This window comes from Anas acuta, chromosome 16, assembly GCF_963932015.1.
Source record: "Anas acuta chromosome 16, bAnaAcu1.1, whole genome shotgun sequence".
NCBI lineage: Eukaryota > Metazoa > Chordata > Aves > Anseriformes > Anatidae > Anas > Anas acuta.
Genome location: NC_088994.1, coordinates 11739359 through 11761045, shown reverse-complemented (window position 1 = coordinate 11761045; position 21687 = coordinate 11739359). Strand labels below are relative to the sequence as shown.

General features: G+C 42.2%; 1 protein-coding gene across 3 annotated transcripts in view; it reads right to left on the bottom strand.

Annotated features, from left to right (window-relative positions):
- The window catches only part of GNAS (GNAS complex locus), a 150312-nt gene that overhangs the window by 79446 nt on the left and 49179 nt on the right, over positions 1-21687 (bottom strand). The window contains exons 1-2 of one of the 3 annotated variants that reach the window (XM_068700072.1): positions 17115-18309; positions 13229-13301 (exon numbers count right to left, since the gene is read on the bottom strand). In XM_068700072.1, the coding sequence (XP_068556173.1) occupies positions 13229-13301; positions 17115-17253 (212 nt within the window). In that variant the 5' untranslated portion in view covers positions 17254-18309. Of the gene's footprint in view, positions 1-13228; positions 13302-13791; positions 15825-17114; positions 18310-21687 lie in introns of those variants that run through there. The other 2 variants (XM_068700073.1, XM_068700071.1) reach the window with 2 other exon arrangements.

Here is a 21687-nt window from a genome sequence, read left to right as displayed (position 1 = left end):
AAAAAAAAAAGCATCAACTAGGACCGGTCTTTTTCTCTTAGAGGATTAAGATAAAAATACCACCACCAAAACAGTTTATTTATATACAACACACACACACACTCCTTTTCTATCTGTAAATTACCTCTATTAACTGCAGCATGTCAAAAGAACTTTCAGTCCAACACAAATAAACCTTACGCACTGAACACAGTAAAAATATCACATACACTGGAACGTTTTTTTCATTACGTTTTAAACATTTCCTAGTGTATTTCTTTTGTATGCCTTCATTAATTCAATTTATCCTTTAACCTAGAATTATCTAGTATTGTTTTTAGCCCACACATGAAAAGCACCAAGTAACCTATCACCAGCTGACTCAAATTTACTGCGACTGCAGTTGGTGGGTAATGTACCACCCACCTCGTGTAAGGCAAAAACAGCTCTTCTCAGGCATGCACTCACTTGGGTCTGTGATGCAGACAATTAACATACAGATTATAATTCCAAATATATATGTCCTCTCAATGACAGCTTCAAGTATCAAACTCCCTTGAAAACATCTCACACTCCTACGGAAGCAGGAGAGCAGGAAGTTGCCTTGCAACAATAAGCTGTGAATTTGCACGCTGAGTGTTCATTTGTTGTGTTTATCTGCATCACACAGCGAAAATGCCTCCTATACTGCACTGATTCATCGTGTTCATTTCATCCTGAGCGATGGTGAAATGGAAGCCTCTTGACAAAAACACCTAAGTGGACATTCAGTGTGTAAACACAGACTTGGCACAAAATACCCTGCATATAAAAGCCTCCCTATGCACAAAGCATGTCTGACATGTTTTTTTCTTCCTTGGACAATTAATGTGCAATTCAGAATACATCCTCATTTGCATATAAATAAAACCAGGAACTTGATATCCCATCATTTCCGATTCATTTGCAGCACATCCCTTTTTACTACTGTCATCCAGAAGTGGAACAAGCCTGTTTCTAAGACCAGCACCTTCAGGAAAAAAAAAAAACAAATAGTGGGAGGCAAAGCATTAATGCCTGTGACTGGGACCAACAGTCCTCTGGACAAAACTTGTGGGATAACTTAACTTGCTGTTGTGTGTGATAACGCAACTCAGTTATTCCAGACTGTGTCTAAGGAAAACTGGGCATTCACAATGTCAGAATCTGCTTTAAAAACAGTTAGAATTACTGCTTTTTAGGAGTTACTTACAGAATTAAAAATGACCTTTCCATACAGGCAATGGTATTCTGATCTGAACTCAAATTAAGGAAATCTTAATCCAAGCACCTTCTAACTTTTTTGCATCCCCAACAGTGTTTTTGTAGTCTGTCTGTGTGTAATACATATAGTTTTCTTTTTGAATGGAACTGAATCTATCATGCAAACTTAAAAATCCAAAACCAGAATCATTTTTGCAAGTCAGATTTCATGTTCATTGTCATACCCTTGGCTATGGCAGCTTGTCTGCTGCTCAGATCACATTTCACACAAGAGACAGAATATAAAAATAAGCTCTATTTATTGCTCTATAAGCAATATATGTAAGCAATAAGCATTGCAGCATTATCAAGTAATAGAAGACCTAAGCACAATCTATCATACTTCTTGTTTGGAAGGCCTTTTAGGTGATAAATATTTTAATGAAATTCAATACACTGTAGGTGCATCAGCATGAAGTGAATGGATGGTGATGTCTATGTATCAGCAAACACATGAACAAAAATATTCCAAAACCTTTCAGTTAATTTGCAGTCCAACTAGATAGAAACACTTGAAGTCAATATAGGTCAGAAAAATAAACCCATATACCAAACTACCTCCAGCCCTCTTGGGACTAAACCCTGCCCTGTGCTCTGTGAAGCATAAACATAATTGTACTTCACTCACTGAAAGGAAAAAAAATATTCTTTATTTAATAATCTTGTGATTATTAAGAAGTGCTTTCAAAATTAAAAAAAAACAAACACTGCTTGAGCCCTAAATATTATTAGCTTTTTCAGAACATCAGCTCCGAACTTGCCACTCCCCATTTCCTTCTCTCATAACTCTCTTCATTCATGTCATCAGACAGCATCTTATTTTCAGCAACAACTACTCACTTTTTTTTTCTTTTTTTTTTTAATGCTGCTGGATGTGCAGAACTACTGTTGAGGTTGCTTGGCAACTAGTGAGATGCATCAGAGAGATAAGGTCCAGAATGAATGGAATTGAAGAGAACTATATTTGGTTTCATTAAGAGATACTAATGCACTCAAACCGTACCAATTTGAATTTTCCACAATAAGGTGAAATTTTGCTATTTCTTTCAAAACACAGAGTCTCACTAAATCCATTAAGCCAGCTCCTCAGGGACATCTATGTCTGCCTATATGGAAGATGACTTTTACCTGTGTGAGGGGCTTGGTACAGCAAGGAACACTGACATATAGAAAAAACATTTGGTAAACTTTTAGCCCAGAGAGGGTAACTGCATATTTCAGACTGCCTTTTGGTGTACCAAAGGCAGCAGTGCTTCTCCATATACTTTAAAATCAAGTTGAAATTTCAAATGAAGCAATTTTGACCTGAAGGTCCCAATTTTTTTCCGTGCTATGCACAAGTAATGAGCAAGAAATTAGATGATACTGAGCACCCAAGACTCCTACAATGGCAGAAAACCAATTAGAAAAAGTAGGCCCAAAGGAGGTCAAAAAAGCTTTATGCAGCAGGCAGTGGAAATACTCCAACTACGCAATTCCTAGTGAAAGAGTTGCCTTCTTATCTCAAACTCTTCAATGAATTTTCTCTGGATCACGTGAGTAAGAATCAACCCGTCTGTCACAAAAGAGGATCTTCCAACATCACCTCTGATCCTGTCCGATCTTTGATAGGCTTTTTGTTTTCCAAGGCCAGAACAGCCACCAGGAGCAGGCACACTTGTGGCAGAAAAGCTGCATCTCCATACACCGGACATAAATCGACATAAGTCAGTTTAAAAATACTGACTTATGTTTCTCTAAGAGAGCTCAAGCAAGGCCTTCTCATCCAAACAAATTATTTCAATTAACGTATCTCTTCTGATAAGGAACTAAATCTCACTCGTATCTTTTTTTTTTTTTGGTATCTTTCTCACATAGCAGTACCTCTACATGTAAATGAAATCACGTATAAACATCCTGTTTATGAACCCTGTGCAATTCCTGGGGTCCTTCTTTTAAACCTTCCCCAGTAGTTCCACATCCTTCATAAAGTACAGACATAGGATATACCTTTTTAATAACATTCTTATCAGCGTTGAAGTCCACTTTATTACTTATGCTTCACTTTTCCCTTTTTTATACATCCAAGCCTACATTTGTCTTTTTGCCACAAGAAAGCAAACTCCCCTAACTAACTAATTGACTTCCAAGGCCTTTTCCAATTTTACAGATAAAATCTACATTCTGACTCCTGTGAGACTGTCTTGCATTCAGCTGTATTAAAACAAATTTATGAAGTACAACTTTTAAACATGTTATTCAGATCACCCTATAAAGAGTAACCTGACCTTCCCAGTGTTAACTACAGCCACTTTGCAGGGAGGGGTTTTAGACTGAATCAGACCAACAATCTAAGGAATGACTTTATATACTTAACCAGTAGTTCCCTGGAGGCTTTCCAAGCAGTGGTCCCCCTCACTGCCTCTACTAACCACCGTGCTGAGACCTATCAGTAAGCCAGCTTTTAAATTGCTCTAATATATACATTGGTAATTCCACACAATTAATTTTTTAAAATTAAAATATAATGTGATTGTGCATTCAACATCTCACTAGATATGCAGCTATGCTATTAATGACATTCTCCCTATACACCCTGGTTGTAAGAAACCATCATAATTTAAAGAAAAAAAACAGTAAACCTGCCCATAGTTGATACCAAGCATTTATGTACTCTCTTACTTCAAGGAACAGAATCACTTCCCTTTTTCTAAGAATTATAAAGAATTTAACATTAGTGTTTCCCATAGTTTCTTGCACAGTTCCTTTGGGATTCTTGTCCATTATTTATTCTTGTTTTGAAAATATCTATATTCTAACAGATGCTCCTGATACTTGCCTTTGTCACAAATTCTAAACTTCCTTTTCTATTTTCAGCATTGCATAGGATGGGTACATCCTCCTTTTTTGTTTGTACGGAGTAAAAGAATATTTTTGCCCTCTCTACATAACTGCATCATTTTGCTTTCTGCATTCAGTAATAAATCGGTGTTTAAACAAATTATTAGAAGTAAAACTTTTCATATTGTTTTCATATTGTCCTATGGGTTTTTTCCAAAACTGTCAGAAGGGATCTATAAATTAGAGGTCTTAGTTGGTTCCAGCTAACTCCAGAGAGAAGTAATGTACGATTTGACATGTAAAACTTTATTCTAAGACCAAATTGGTATAACGTTCCTTTTCTGTCTAAGGGAGATAAATCTATGTAGGCCTCACTTTTGTAAAAATAATATGTGCATATTAAATGTTACATATGGACATCATCTACCACTGCCACTTGCATCTACTTCCCCTTCTCCTTCCCTGCTACTCTCCCTCTCTCAGACAACTCTAGGTTTCTGAAGTCTGAAAAAAAATGTGGAAAAAACAGCTAACTAGTACACTGCCTTTTTTTTGGTAAGAGGTCCTAGGTTTGTACAAAATAATCAGAAATGCTTTAACAAACTTAGCAAACTCAGTCTTTTTTTTTTTTTTTTTTTTTTTACACTCTCTTCTAGCACTTTACGTTTTAATGCTAGCAAAAAGATATTGAGGTAACAGGACACTATGAAGTTCTCCCGTGATAAACATAAGGAAAGTAAACATATGATTGCATAAGATGCAATTACATAAAATGAAGACTGTCCAATTAGGTGAAGGCAAAACAGAGAGGCAGTACGGGGCATCCTGAATTCCCAATGGCTCCCTGAAACTAGAGTCCAGTGACATAGCTCACTCCCAGTTTCAATTCAAAAAAACTAAATGGCAAAATAATTACGCTTGCTATTTTTATGTACATGATTGTATTATCTCCAGTTATAAACTGTATTTTTATCTACAACGTTCAGCTAAGCAGAACGTGTTCCTCTGAGTAACTATTTTGAAACAGTATTAAGCATTTTTACATACCAGAAGTAAGAAGTTGCATCTAATTTACAGGCATATAATGCAGTAGGCTTCAAAACCACTACTGAAAATTTAATAACTTCCTACTCCATAGAAATTTAACAACAACAACAAAAAAAATCCCATAAAGCAGATCTTCCAGTAAGTTGCATAACAAGGCTGCCATAAATTACAATGAAACAAAATAGCAAAAACATTTAACTTAAAATCCTTACTGACACTGACCTCCGAAAGTGCAGGTGAGGACAGCGGATGGGGGGCTGGCTCTTCCCGAGCTGCCCGCAGCCTGGGGCTGGTGCAGCCGCCTGCAGCAGGGTGTTACTGGCACCCTGAGAGCCCCTCGTACTTTGGGGAGCGTTTCTTCTCCCCCTTTTCTCATCCATTTAACGAGAAAAACATTTCCTCAGCTTCGCACTGTGCGTCGTTTTTTCTCATGAAAAATACAGTTGTTATATTCTCATTTCAGAGAACCAAAACGATGAAGTAAAATGTACAAAATATTTTTTTTCAGCAAATGGCTATGTCCTTGTGATAATGATCTTTTCCTTATTAAAAAAAATAAAATAAAAAAATCCCACTATAAGCTTTCACCTTTATCTTAAATGGTCTTAAACCATGAAAGCGATACAATATATTCAAAGCCATGCCAATCACTGTTATGCAATTAAAATTCTTGAAATGAAAGTTTTAATTTTTCCACAGCAATGACAATAACTCAAATTTAGCTAGCATATTTATTTTTAACTTAAGTTACCAGGGTTAAAAACAGATACTCCCCAGTTTGGTGTATTTACTGTTCTTAGTGTCCCACTAGACATTTTTTTGCCTAATAAAAAATAAAAATTAAAAACCAAACAAGATACGAGCAAGGTGTCCTTTCTCATTACAAACTTGAGGAGGAAACCTGCTTCGCTAATACTGGCTTCCTTTCAGCATTTCATGTAACATAAATGTTAGTATTAATTAGAAATCATCATAGCAAAGCAGAATTATAATATCTTAACCTGAAGGAAACAAAATGGTATCTACACACACAGAGCTGCAGACAAGCCTGGAGTATTTAAATCACAGTGATTAAGAAGGCAATAGGAAATCCCTCAGCTAGCTGTTAAGTTGCCATTCAAGGCTAGATGTAACACCTACTGGGACTGCAGCGCACCTCAGAAGGAAATACTGCACACCTCTGCCTGCTCCATTAGTTCAGCACTCCTGGGAGGCTAGAAGGGTGCAGCTGGGAGAGATGATTATTTTCTGGTGTCTTAACTAAAAAGACAAGTGAACACAATGACTTATTAAACAGCCCTTTGGAGAATATAGTCAGCAACAAGTAGCTAATAGACACTGTCACAAGCCTTCTCATGCTTCTGTAATAACAAACATCTTAAAACAGAACGCCTCATCGTGACATTCCCCTACTACATTCCTAAAAAAGCAGGTAATTTTGTCCCTTAGCTGTCAAGAACGTACCTTGATGCATTGTTTTTTCTATGTAACCAAGCTCTTCCGTAAATAATTCTAATTAACTATATGTTTACATTACAGTACAGTTGTAGAAATAACATTTAAAAGCTGGTGCTACACCTGCACTATTTTCTAAATACTCTTGAATCTCAATTTCTTAGTAAATCTAATTGTCAGATAGAGGGCATATTATTTTTGATACATAAGGATTAAAGTTACAGAAAAAAAATCCCTCATCAGTGGAAATTCCTTCATTTCAACTTGAGAGCTTTGAACAACCAAGATTGGGGTGAACAACTTATGTATCTCAGTTCTTCATCAGAGATGAAACTTAGGCAGCTCGAATATACAAATGCACGATGCATGCCTGCTGGATTATATTTCAGACCATTAGCTATGTCTGCCTTCATCTAGCACTCTGGAAGGACACTTACAAAATTGTAACAGAAGTGTTTTTTAGCTGTTTTCTCTCAGTCCCTCTGACACAGTTGTCCAATTTCAACCAAGATTGACAGAGTTGCTGTTGCAAAAATTAATTTCCCGTAGTGGAAATCAGAGGCTGAGTAGAGGAGAGACCAAAATTAGAGCTCCAATGAAGGAAAGCAGGATGAGTGCATGCAGTTCTAAACAAGCCACAGCACATGCTGACTTCCGTCCAGGTAGCAGAAAACAGAAAAAAAAAATAAAAAGAATATAAAGGACAGGATGATCCAAGAGTATTTAAGGACCAGTGTTGCAGAGAACATCAGGGACATAGATTAGAACAAGGACTGTATCAGTTGGAGAAAACAGGAGATACCATTACAGCTACGGTACCACGGGGAGAACTGCTGACTGGGACTATTGCAGAAAAGATTTGGGAGAAACAGAACACGTTATAGAAATCAGACTGAGCTCAGAGCCCACTACCCACAAAACAGTTTATTTTCTGCTTCGAAGACGTTGAAGAGAAACTGCAAGCTTTGTAAACAGCCAATGGAGGGGTTACTTTATTTTTTTAAACCAAAACTAATGGGTAAAATCCCACAGCTACCATCAAAAGTCAAATCCTCCCAGATCCATTCACGATGTTTTCCACTTAGTTAAGTCCTAAACTCTCTTCTTTCTCTTTTGCTTCTCAGATTACATCACCCATGCTTATTCCACTCTTCATACTCATTACTGTCCAAACTCACTAAAACCAACTATATGGCTCTCTATGCTACGTTGATAGCTGCCCATGCATATTTAAAAAGCTTTTGTCAAATCTAAACCTCAAAACAAATAAAGCCACTGCTGTATTTTTGGCCAGTCCCTTTACATGCCAAATCATGTATGAAGGATTCAGTTCTAAATTATAGTATTTACTCACTGTTGGTACAGTCTTGACTTTTGACAAAACTCACTCACACAACTGTGCCAGTTCTTAGGACAAGACCTAAAATAGACTGAACTACATATCCTCTGCCCCTCTCCGCCCACACCTTAACGTTACGGTCTGTGGCACAAATTTCTATCAAAACCAGTAACTACTCATTCAGCTGGACCAGAACTTTGCGTGGTCTGGGCAGACGTGTACACACAGCTTTTCCAGCACAGTGACACCCCAGCTGGGTCCTGGAGCAGGAGCTGAGAATGAAATGCTCTCCGACTCAAATCTGCAGAAGCCTCCTGACATCCATTGCGATGCAAAAAAAAAAAATACATACCAAGCCTCCTCCCAGTTTTTCAGTGATACTCAAACAAACAAAAAAATACATATTTTTTATTGCTAGTAGGGTTAAAATACGGTAAAGTCTGTTTCCTGGCAAGAAACTGATGTGACTACTCTAAAAACATAGTATTGGTACACAAATCTAAGTGAACTGTAAAAATAGGGCAACAATGCTCGTGTATACAAACTAACATTAGCCATTAGGAGGGAATTCATTATTTTAAAAGACTTAATTATAAATATTATATATTTTTTCTCAATCATGACATTAACTTCCCTTCTTTAAATTCACACACACAAAATGACTAAAGATAGAAAACAAAACACAGAGTCAGATAGAAAAAGAGCAAACTTACTAAGATAGGAATCATTTCAGTCACAAAGAGATTAATAAAAGACCAATCTCCCTAGTTAATGTCATTTACTGGTTTATGTGACATAACAGTACTGCAGTTCAATTTTTAGTGGAACAGATGTATACAGAAAAGATTTGAAAGCATCAATGTCTACCCTTCCTTCCTCACCAAACTATTGAATATATTTGAAAAGGATAAAAAAAAAAATCCAAAAGTTTAAGAATTGACTTGCTTTACTTAATTTTAGTACTAAGACAAAATAATTGTTAACAGTACGTGAGAAAAGCAAATATATTTGTCATCCAATTCTTGAAAATAAAGTTATTGAGTTTTGACTCTACCATCACCGTTAATGGATTTCATAAATCCACAAACTCCTGTTCAGCAGTTCACAGTACCAGTTTATGAAATAAGGCCATCATTATACATCATTATTTGGGAAACTGAGGCTCAGAATAGTTATTTAAAGTCCCCTATAACCTCAAGACTTCCTGAATCCTAAATACTAACCACACTTACTAATCACAAAGGCATATTCCCCTTATTTGTCAGTCTCCATAGTGAATTTCGTAAGTTGCATTTCAACAATTTATTTCTATCTAAATATTTCTGTTTGTCCCAGTTTTTCCCATGACACTTCAGAATTGTCTATTACCCTTGCTGATTTCCCACTTTCTAAAATCATGCATGACAATGATGCTCTATCTTTAGAGCCTGTCAGCCAAACCCACAGTGATCACAGAGGGGAAAGACGACCAAAACAACAACAAAAAAGTCAGTGAAAGGCCATCATCTTAGAAGCTAAGAGCCCTACTCCCCAGATAACACAGAAAAGAGGTTTTTCTTTCCTCTCTTCAACCTGAATTATGCATTTACACTAATTTCACCAACTACGTTGTTTACTCCTCCTGCCTTCCCTCTTCCATTATAAATCCTTTCTGGTTCATATAGATTAGCACCTGAACTTCTGCACAGTCAAAAAGAGAAGATTTTAGCTCCACCTTTTCAGTGGATGCTAACAAAATGCAGTACGCGACAGCAGAGACCTATCCCTCTGGAACAGCCTCATGAAAAGACAGCTGAAGTGCTGAGGAGGGAGGGAAGGAAAGGAAGGGAAGTCACAGGCTTCCTGCTATTACGAGCCAAATTTAAACCCTTTCTACATCACAAGGGGCCCTGTTGCTGGCAGTAACGCAAAGAGTAGAAAAATTGGTTGATACGGCATCTTCATCATGCTTAAAAGGCAGCTCTTCTATGTGAAAGATTAGGCACACCAGAAGAATAATGCTTGGAAGCACGCTCCTGTCCTTTACGAAATTGCTGCAGGAATACGTCAGTCAACAGTGAGCCCAACTTCAGCTGTTCTGCGAGTGCTGCAAGTGGGCAAAGCCCTTCCAAAACTCCTTCCAGAACAACGCGTACTGTAGACCACACCTTGCTTCTCCAATATTCTGCCTTGCTCACCAGTGTCACAGTGCTCCTACCTGCCACACGCCACCCTCAGAACAGGCACAGAAGAAATATTTCTGTCTCTAACCCAATTACAGTTTATAAAAGGAACATTTTTTTAAAAAACAGCCTTTACTGTAGTTAACTTAGCTAAAACTTTAACCACCTTAAATTCACCTTAGCATTGTTAACTATTAAGCATATTAATTACCTGGAACACTCGATTCCATACATTTCCTTAAATAACTAATTAGCTAAAGTGATCAAGGACTGGAATCCCAAAGGAAATTCCTCTGGTTTTGTAGAACTACATAGATTTCGCCTTGCTCAATGCTACAACTCTACACAAGGCCAATTAACATAAATGCATATGACAGCTGTCCCTTCATCTATTTACAGGCAAAATCTTAAGAAAACAAATAAGAAGTCCCCACATTCACTAAAGGAAGCTAGTGCATTTAGCACTGGATATCCTGTGCAGTCACCAGAAATTAAGAGTATTTGAAGAAATACTGAATTATTTTTATTCAGTTTATTCACTGAAGAAAAACTTTTGATTCTCTTGTTTTTAGCACATTGGACATCCTTCACAGCAGGTATCCTCTTGCTGCTTCAAAGACCAATTATCACAGGACAACCAAATCAAAGGTAAACAAGTTTTGGATAGGACTTTAAACTAGATTTCTTTCAAGCCACGCGATGAAGCCACATCAACAGGAATAATTCAAAACTACATTTATATACATGGACACTAACATTGAAGACCATTTTCACCTCCAGCATACTGGCCTTTACAACCTCTCTGCTGTTACCATCACATCAAGTGTGGTGTTGTATGCAAGCATATTTAATGTTTCTATCAAAGGTCCTGGAATATAAAAGAAGTAATGCTTCACTTTTCTTACCCTTCCAAAAAAAATTCTACGCTCTCTCTCACATTAGCTAAATCCCACATTATTTTTCCAGTACATAAGTAGGGAAGAAAGGGAAAGAATCAGGCAAAAAAAAAAAAAAAAAAGATATCAGGGAAAGTCAGACAGCACAGCAACAGTTAGTTACTTTGAAGAAAAATGCCAGTTATTTAAGGACTAATGTGTCTTGCAAGAACTTCAAAACACTGAAAGACAGCCATCTCCTTCTATGTAAAGAGTATGTTATGATCTACTGATCTACTGTTTTTGGCAACGAGAACCAAAAAGTAGACTAATTACAACTTGTGTATTTTATATTTACCGCTTCTTAATTTTGATTATAATATACCTGAATGTTCCTGAATATATACTACCCACAAAGGCCTCTGCAAGACAATACACTGCCGGGTGGACAACCTGCGGCTCCTGAGCTGCGTGCAGCTCCCCAGCAGTTCAAGTGTGGCTCCCATACTGGGGTATGCTACGTGATTGGCAGCAGGGCTGTGCTGGCATAGGGGCTGCAAGGTAATCCAAATCCCTTGCTATGAGAAGGCAGAAGCCAGCAGAGGCTGCTGAGGCCAAATTTGCCATGTTGCCCTGGAATCCAGCTGCACGTTCAGCCCAGCCCAAACCTCCAACCCAGAAGTGACATACTCGAGGAATGCAATGCTGCTGCTAATCCCAGAGACTGTCCCAGTCCCTCCCCAGCTCTGCAGGCTATGTACAATGGGCCCCTGGGATCCCAGCCACACAGATTTTGGTATGCAGCTTGCAGAGTTGGGAAAGTTATCCACCGACGGAATATACCTTTCATTAAACACCAGCATCACCTCTTTAACAGCAGCTGCATACTTAGAAAACTTAGAACTGTGCTGGTTAAATTGATTGGTATTTTTAAAGGTGCCAAGGATCCCTGACGTCCACTTTTATTGATGAATGCTTTACTTAGCACCAGATTTTGAGAGATGCTATATCAAAGTCGACTCATGCAAATCTTTTAAGTCATGCAAGTCTTTTAAGAGGTCTTTATTAGTGAGAGCAGCCAAAAAATGAAGACTACTCGCAAGTACCAGGACGTCAGACCAGGCACTTATGAAAAGGAGTTGTCCTAAAAAAGAAAATATTCCCTAGAAAGAGGAGCTTAAAAACACGTAGCACACAATGTAGTTTATTATGAATCAGCCTGAAGTTTCTTCCAAACAGATTCTGTACCTTATCATGAAATAGTGTTTAGGGATTAGGAAGTATTGTTGAGGCTCCTTAGCTAAACATTTAGCTCAGAATTAACTACTGAAAGACTAGTGAAAGCTTAATCTTCCCGAAGAGACAAGAGATACAAAATAAATTACACTGACTAGAAAGTAGAAAATGCTAGTACAAAAATACTGTTTGAGGACGAGAAAGACAAAAATAGTCATACCATCTAGAAAAGTTACACAAAGAAAATAAACTCTGAAATATCAACACCTTAATTCAGTTAGAATTACTTTAGCATGTTTTGGTACACACACACATGAAGATGCTTGTAAGCAAAAGCTAACATCCAGGAAATCTCTTCCCACTCCCTAGCAAAGTTAGATGAGAAGTTAGCAAACAAATCTTTCATAGACAAAGAACAGGTTTCCATTTTTCTTATATTAATGCCAATCCCCTCCTCACAACTATCAAAAATCTAAACAGACTTTAAGCATAAAAAGAAAAAAATGTAGAAGCATGTTTTATCACAGACATCTGAACAAGCAAACAGAAAACAAGATCTGACCAGTTACCCTAGAAATTCACAGTACTGCCTCATTTTGTGAAGATACAGGAACAAAAGCCCTACTTGCTCTAAATAAAGAAAACTGCATTCATTTTGTGCACTAACGGGAGACAAGTTCACAGCAGTATGAATCAATCTACTATAGCAGAGGTAAATCAGTGTCAGCCATGTTGTGAAAGAAACTGCAGTTTAAAGAAAAAAACAATACACAAAACTTAGGCTGTAATCAAATCAGCTACACTGAACCTTGATACAAACCAGTTTATACCATTAGCTCTTACTTATTATTGGTGTTTGACTTCTTCAAGTTAATGTCTATTAATCTTATCTAAAACTACACATCCAAATTCTAGAGACCATGACATAGTAGCAAGAAGAAAATATACCAAGATATAAAGCAGAACTAACGACTATTGTGTGGTACACAGAGCTATGGTGAGGTGTAAAGTGAAAAAGAAACAAATGTACTTACTCAGCATTAAATCCATTCACATGCAAGATCCTCATCTGTTTGACTATTGTGCTTTTACCGGATTCACCAGCACCTAGAAAATGAAAGTAAATCAAATTCAGAAGGAAGCATGAGTGATGAAGGGACATCATTTTTTCTTCAGGGTAAAAATCGAGAAAGTTGGTTTTCTCGGTGCAAGAGTGAAAAGTGAAAGAAAAAGAAATAATTGCCACTGGAAACTTCAGTTGTAGCTAAAAATAAATGCCCAGCTCAAGTCATGTGTCAGATCTGAATCTTGGATCATTTCACTGTCCATTTTTCCAGTGTCAACGTTAAAAGCAGATTGCTATGTCTGGAAGGAAAAAGGAAAACTTCAACATTTTATAGGGGACAAGATAGGAAACATCAAAATCTTCTTGCCTCATCACCATTATATGATGGAGAGAAAGACTGCCTGAAGTCTATATTCAACAGAAGCATTTTTGTTAGACCCTTAAAATGTTTTATGTTTGACTGCAGTCATCACCTCCCAATCATTAAGACGGTAACTTAAATCACACAGAATAAGATATATGGCTACTCACATCTGAAAAAGAAAGGCATCTTCTTTACGCCTCCACCCGCAAAGCTACAGAAGTCTCCTTCTCTAATCCATGTCTTGTACGCAACCTCCTACCCCCTCTTACATGCCCTTAATCAATCACATACCCAACGAGACGCTAAGACCACTTTGCATGGCTGCATGCTCCAAATTGCCCCCCACAGTTCTCTTCTAATTTCCTCATTACACTTGAAGTACAAAAATGAAAATTAAAAACAAAAAACACTCTCCTCTCTTTTCCGTAAGTAGACGTATTCTATTTCTGCCATGCTGCATGGATGCCAATGCACAGGGCAAGTAACTCATCTGCCTATAGTACCCATTTCTCCACGCACACTGAAAAGATCCGAACAGCAGCATTTCACTGAGCTGCTCCACGCTGCCAGATAGCTTTCTATATAAAGCAAACATATTTTTGTAAGAGTAGTATCAAAACCTGGTAGAATTTACAAAGATTCTTCTCTGCATCTCCTGGCTTCTCGTTTATTCTTCTCGTTACCCTATGTCTCAACAACAGACACGTATGTCGGAGGCAGAATGGGCACAGAGGTACAGTTTGTATTTATAGGATGCCAGGCCTCTGCTAGCACACACTGACAGCACAAGCCTCCATTTTGAGCCTCGTGTTCAAAATTGTGTTTTAGCAGTTATATTTCAAAGTTCATTTTCTGACAGATGCATTCCTCTCTGCTTTCTCCGTTCTTTTCTTTCTCCCTCATGGATTCTTAGCAGTCCTGCTCTTCTCTCCATAAAACCTGTTTGCATGTTTTGCCACCGTAATACCAGAACGTTACTCCTTTTTCCTCTCCTTGCTGACTGATGTTTATAAGCACACAGAGAGCAGTTTTTGTCTACAACTCTTTATGCAAGCACCATTTCCCCCTAAACTACTGTTATAATGCGCATACTCTGTCTCTTCCTCTCCCTTCAGGCATACTGCACCATGCAATAAAGACAGGCTAAAAACTAATCAAGAATGAGTATCCCCAGTTAAATGAGAGACTGGGTCCACCTCACAACTACCAATTATTGAGGAATAGTAGTACATGCTATCTAAATATTTCTATTAATAATAACATTTCAGACGTAACTTTAAATTATGCCTTTTAACCAAAAGCATCGGAAGCCAAAATCTTTATGTTACATAGTCCAAAAGGGGGGAGATTGCTTTTGCTACAAATGCCCATAGCTTGGCATTGACATACCTGGGTTCTTTGGATCAGATGTAACATCAGTGAACCAAAATTAAGTATTACTACTAAATTTCTGAATAAATCTATTTCTATAATTGGCAGCTTATTATGGCGCTATTCTTGCAAACAACTATGCATACATTTAACTTCACCACCAAGGATAGTTCCATTAATTTCAGTTAGACTACTCACAGCAGAAGAGGCAAGCACGGATACAAGGCGTGGGGCCTGCAAAGTGTTATAAACCCGCTAGAATATTTAGCAGCTCTTCTTTCGTGTTATCTGAACACGACGTGAAAATATTAAGACTGCTTTGCACCTTCAAAGCATTTTTTTCCATTCCACGTGTCTCATAATGCCAGTAAACGCAACATAACAGGGACGTGAGCTCTTTCACTTTTTACAAGTCTGTTACAGAGTGCCCGCGATTCTTGCAGCCACTGTCAGAAACTGCAGCAGCTGAACTATCACATTAACACACACACACAGATGATCTTACAGCCAGCACTAAACATCTGCAGAATTTTATTTACAAGTATCTGAACTATTTTTTTAGTCAGCAGAACTGAAGAAAATAAAGAGCAATTTCACTTTAGCCCATCAGGTTTCTGTCTCACAGAAGTAACCAACGTGATGACAAATTGTTTCTATGCATCTAGGCAATGTTCAGCCTCAAATCCCACAGTGTGAGAGTCCCCGAGACCCGAAGCCCAAGTTATCCTGTTCAAAGACTTCTGCTGGAACACCGACGGACTTTTTAGTCTTGCAGGTGCTGCTATAGCTCTAGTTACTTCTCCATTTATGTTAAACCTCCTTCTTCCAGAGAGCAATTAAAAGATTTTACCGGTGACAGGACGTGCCTAAATTCACATCCTTCAAGAATTCTTTTTTCCTTCAGCGTTGTCTCACAGCAGAAGTGAGTCAGTTCACCGAGGCCTAGCCTCCCCTGCACACTGCAAATCCCGCACACCGCTCACCAGCAGTCCCTCCGAGCGACCGAAACAGCCAAGATCCCGTAACTGCATCTGATTTGGAAACGCTCCCCCAAAACCAGCCCGCCAGATGTTTTCCTGCTCCCTGTTTGACACCGGTTTTGAACCTTCCCCTTTCCAATTCCCAGGCTGTTTTTCCACGGGCACCCCCCCAGAGGGGCAGGAGGGCAGGTAGCCGACCTAACGCCGGGACACCCCACGAAGGCTGCGAGCACCCCGGGCGTTACCATTAATTAAGGGCTCGCCAAAACGACCCCGAGCAGCCCACCGGGGGGGGGGGGACGAGACGAGCCCGTACCCGCAGCCAGGCCGGCACAGCCGCTCTCGGCCCCGAGCCCCGCTTCCCTCCGGGACCGCCACCCTCCCTCCGTCCCCCGCAAGGATTCCCCGGCTTCCTTCCTCCCTTCCTCCTCCTCCTCTCCCCTGCCTTCCAGCGCCCTTCTCGGCACCTCGCTCCCCGCGGGCAGCCCCGGGCCTGCCGAGCGAGCGCCGCCGCGGCCGCCCCAACCTCCGCGCCCCGGGCAGGCCCCGCGGCGGGCGGGCAGGCGGGCGGCCGCCCTTCCCTTCCCTTCCTTTTTCCCTTCCCTTTTCCCTTCCCTTCCCTGCCGCCCGGGCCCGCCGCCCCTGTCAGCGCCCTGCCCTGTTTCTCTCCCAGGTTCCCCTCGGGCCCGCCGCTCCCGCTTCTCCCCGCTTTTTCCCCCCCCCTCTCTTCCCCATCGCCGCCCCGGCATCCCCGCCGCCCTCCTCACGCGCGGCCCGCCCCGGCCTGCAGCCCTCAGCCCCGCAGCCTTTCCCCCGCTACCTGCCCTCCCGGCCCCGGCTGCCGCCCCACACCTTCTCCCCGAGCCCCACCACGGCCCCCAGCAAGCCGAGGAGCCCCGCGGGCTCCCCCTTCCTCAGCACCCACCCCGGTGAGGGTGAGCGCAGGGGGGCTCCCGGAGCCCCCCCCCAATCCTCCTCCGCCTTGGCACGGCTGGGCCCGGCGGCCCCACGTCGCCCCCCCCTCCCCGGCCTCGCCGTGGCCGGGCAGGGGGCCGGTGAGCGGCCCCGCCGCCCTCCCCCGTCCTCCCCCTCTCCGTGTCCCTCCGGCCGGGAAGGAGCCGTCCCCCCGGCCCCCTTACCCAGCAGGAGGAGCCGGTGCGTGGCCCGATAGACCTGCTTGTCCTTCTGCAGCTGCTTCTCGATTTTCTTGTTGGCCTCCCGCTGCGCCTTCTCCTCGTTGCGCTGATCCTCCGTCTTGCTGTTCCCTAAACAGCCCATCTTGGGCAGGGGGAGGCAGGGGACGCGGGGCGAGGGGACGGGAGGCGGCCGGGGCTGCCGGGGGGAGGGAGGGAGGGAGGCACTCTCCCGGGCTCCCTTCTTCTTCCTCCTCCTCCTCCTCCTCCTCCTCCCCCCCTACTCGCTGCTGTGGCGGCCGCTGCCCAGAGCCAGAGACATGGAGAGAGCCGAGCCCGGAGCCGGCCAAGGGGGGGCCGATGGCGATGACTTTGCTGCCGCTCCGCCGGGCCTCCTCCTCCTCCTCCTCCTCGTCCTCCTCCTCCTCCTCCTCCTCCTCCCCGGCAGCTGCAGCTGCTTCTCCTCCTCCCCGCCCCCCCGCGCCGATCCCCTCAGCGCACCTTTCCCCGGGGGGGCCCCGCTGCGGAGCGATCCGCGGGGATCTCCGCGCCCCCGGCCGGGCCGCCGGGCTCCGTCAGGCGGAACAGAAATCACCCCCCCCGCGCCGCACGCACGGGGAAAAAATCCAGCTTCGGTGCCACCCCCGAAAAAAAAAAATAATATTAAAAAATAATAATAATAATAATAATAATCCTCTTTAGATCCAAGGCACGGGCTCCAGGCGCGGAAAACCTCCCCGGAGCCTCGGCAGGGAGGATCGGGAATCGTCTCTTCGCCTCTCCCCCGAGCGGGTCACGCCAGCCCCGGTCCCCTTCCCTCGCCGGGCGCCGGAGCCTCCTCGCCCTGCTGCCGCCGGGGGGTTCCGATCCAAGCCCCCCCCCTCTTTTTTTTTCCTTTTTTTTTTTTTTTTTTTCCTCCTTGCTGCTGCTTATTTTTCACATGAGGTTTCCAGGCTGCTGAATCCTCTTGGCTTCCTCCAGCAAACAGCGGGGGGGGGGGGGGGGGAAGAGAAGGGAAAAATAATAAAAAAAAAATCCCGTTTCGTCTCTCCCCCGAGCAAAAGCTGTCCCCTTCACGGGAGGAGGATTTTTTCCTGCCTTATTTTTCCTTCTCCCTCTTGCATTTCTCCTGGCTCTCTCTCTCTTTTTTTTTTTTTTTCCTTTTTTTTTTTTTTTCTTCCCCCTATTGAGCCGCACGGAGCGCGGCGGGGTGGGGCGAGCAGGCCCACACTGCACCCTGGGAGCGGAGCCGCTCACATGACGGCCCGCGTCAGCCCGCGCCGCCGCCGGCGCCCTCTTCGAACCGGCCCCGGGACCCCCGGGACCCCCGGCCCCAGCCCCGGGCCCTCCCCCGGCCCCCCGCCGCCCCTCGGCCCGGTGCCTCCCGCAGGGCCGCGGCCGCAGCCCCCGGGGGCTCCGCCGCCGACTCGCGGCGCTCAGAGGCCCCGGCCCCCCTCAGGCTCCTTCGGATGTTTTTTTTTCGGGAGCAGAAGCCCGGGGAAGTTTTTTTTGGGGTTGTTTTTAATGGAGAAGTGCCCGAGGGGGGTGCTCGATGTTAGAGCAGAATGGTTCCTGCGCGGAATGCTTGTATCTGTGCGCCTTCACACGGACACGCTTGCTCTGGGGGTCAGCCTCGGAACATCTGCCCAGCTCCCTGAAGGAGGCTCCTGGGGGAGCCTAGGTGCGGGAATGGCTTTTTACCGATTTGGGCTTTTCTGAGCAAATTTCCCTCCCCCCCTAGCGCTGGGCAGCTGCCCCGTACCCAGCTCCAGCCACCGCCGCGTGGTGCCCCCTTCAGGGCCGGCCCCGGTGCGGGACAGGCACAGGAGCCCTAAATCAGGCTACGAGAACCAGCACGGCACAACTCGCGTGCAACTGCTTCTACCCCTGTTTTTACAGGCTGTTTACATCCTTACTGTTTTCTAAAATACGTTTTGAAACCTCACAAAAATTGCACGGTAGTTCTCCTGCAGAAGCTTTTCACCTATGCTTGAAAAATAAAGATTAGTGCTTTGCTCTCCCTAAAATACACAGCTATTTTCCCCCCCCCCCCCCCCCCCCACTTACATTAATATCCTTTACATAAATAATTTATTCTCATTTGCAGCATTCAATTATCCACAATGCCATTCCCACGAACACACCTTCTTACGTCACCCGTTACTATATTTAGAGCCACCTACAGTAAAATAATTATGTGAATAGAGCAAACAACTAGAAGGGCACGTTTAGTGTCACCACATACATCTGTTTAGTCGCCCTTGCTGAAAGAGGAGTGGACAACAAGGGAAACAGGGAACTCCATCGCCAACCCTCAGCCTTTGAGGATTTGTTGGGGCTTTCCATGTAATTTTAAATGCCAGGACTTTGGGGCACACACAGCCTAAGAGGTCTGGAGACTTTGATCGACTTCTCCAAGTGTTGTTTTACACCAAGGTAGTTTTCAAAGGCCTTAAAGAAACTTGGCTCAGCGAAGCCCCAGCTAACCTGAAGCAAAGATTTTAATAATTCCTTGTATCTTTTATAGGTCTTTTATTTACTTGTGTTCTTTCCATGTAATATTTATTACTAAAATATATTTTAACTGCGGTGTTTACAAGGTATAAAGGAATCAATAAAGCAGAATTCAGACTGAAAGTTATAAAACCTCACCACTTTTTTATGGTAGCAGGTATGAAGAGAATGCAGAACTGCCAGTATCTGCCACCTCTCGCAGCAGGGAGAATCTGCCCCAGCCTCCAGGCTGTGCTTCCCTCCATGTCACCAGCTGTGGGGGAAGGGAGCAGATCTCAGGCTTCAAACAGTTCACAAAGGAATCCACAAACAAGATAAAATTATTGCTGGAGGTGCACAAACGGCTAAAATCTCCACGAGAGGCGAGCAGAGCTAGCTTAGGGAAGGGGGAGCAGTAAATGTGCCGAAGCATCCACCGACAACCGAGTCGCTGTAATGTTGCTGCCAGTGTCCTGCAGTGTACAGATCCCTGTCCGAGCAGAAAACGGGTCTGGGTCTGCAAGGTCGGCCTCTAACAGCCGTCAGCCACCACACAGTGTGCTGCCCTCCTGGTATATCTGTGCCCGTGTCTTTTTAGGTGAACAAAGCACGAGGTAGTTGAAAAGGAAGACACACGGCTGAGTTACAACACTCCCATTTGCTTATGATGGAATGGAGAATTAGCTCAGTGTATTTCAAGTGTTATTCAAGGGTGAAAGGGTTAAAATCTGAAATAAACAACAAAAAAACCCTCACAAATTCTTAAACATGTCAACAGAGTTTTTTTTGTCTTTCTGAAACATGGTAAGACACAAGACATAAGACACTTCTGAAGAAACTGAAGTCTCAGGAACGGGAAAATAGAAAGAAATTAATGTCAGTATGGCAATAGCGCCTAAATGATAGAAATCCAACTGTTTGAGGGTTGACAATATTTAAGAGTGTATTAAAGAACACCTCTGCACGCTAGGCAGAAATATTTTCCAAAAATGCAAGATAACATGCATGTGGACATGGATGAAAGAAACATTGGAAGACTTACATCTACTGATTCAGTCTGCACTATTTTAATTCATGGGATATCAGACTTTACACCTATAAAATTGTGCACATTGCACACTTACTGATGAAATCTACATTCTCTGATAATCTTTTGGTGTCTAAATAGAACAGCAGGCAGCCTCAGCTTCTGTTGCAGATATTTTTTTTTCCCCAGTCTAAAGTAAATGCAAAGACTCCAAGACACGAACATGCATCTAGTTTATGGCTTTCACAAATCAATCAATGTAACAACCAACAACAACCAGGGAGTTTAGTTGTGTGAAACAATATTCTCAAAGTGAATAACATTTTATGGAATATTTATGGGGGCAAGTTTCATACATCCATAGTCCACTTTATTCTATTTGATAACTTTACTTACTGTATTTTTAGTCTGATTGGCCTTACTTCTACATTCTAATGAAAATCATCAGATCTCTTATTTTTTTTATTTTATTTTTATTTTTAAAGGAATTTCAGTGCAATTCATTCCTGCATTCTCCCTCTACAGCTTTCACCACAAAAACTATTCTCTGGCATCTGAGACTGAGGGAAGATTTGCAACAATAGCCCGATCCTGTAAATAAAGTTATTCTGTTCAGTTGTGCAGTCCCATTGAGTGCATAATTTATGCAGACTTTGCTCTTCCAAGTGAGGACAACTATACAGCTTGATTTACAAATGGTTAGAACAATTCAGATATAAAGTAAAACTAGACTATCAATGACAGAACAAGTGAGAGAAAAGTACACGATCCATTAAGCTTCCCCCTGCCGTGCACACACAAACTTCTGTCCTTTTAAGATTTCCATACAATACACATAGGTGTAACAAAGATACTTTTTCCCCTTTTAATAATTTCCCCTTATATTTGACAGACCATTGCATATAGCCATGTTAATGCATTTTCGTTGTAGTCATCTCCCTTACAGCTCATGAGGACATTCACATGTTCAAGTAAGAGACGAGGAAATTCACAAACATTGGCTTGAAAATGTAGATGCAACAGTTGTTCTTGGAGTTATTTATTTATAATTTTCTTAAC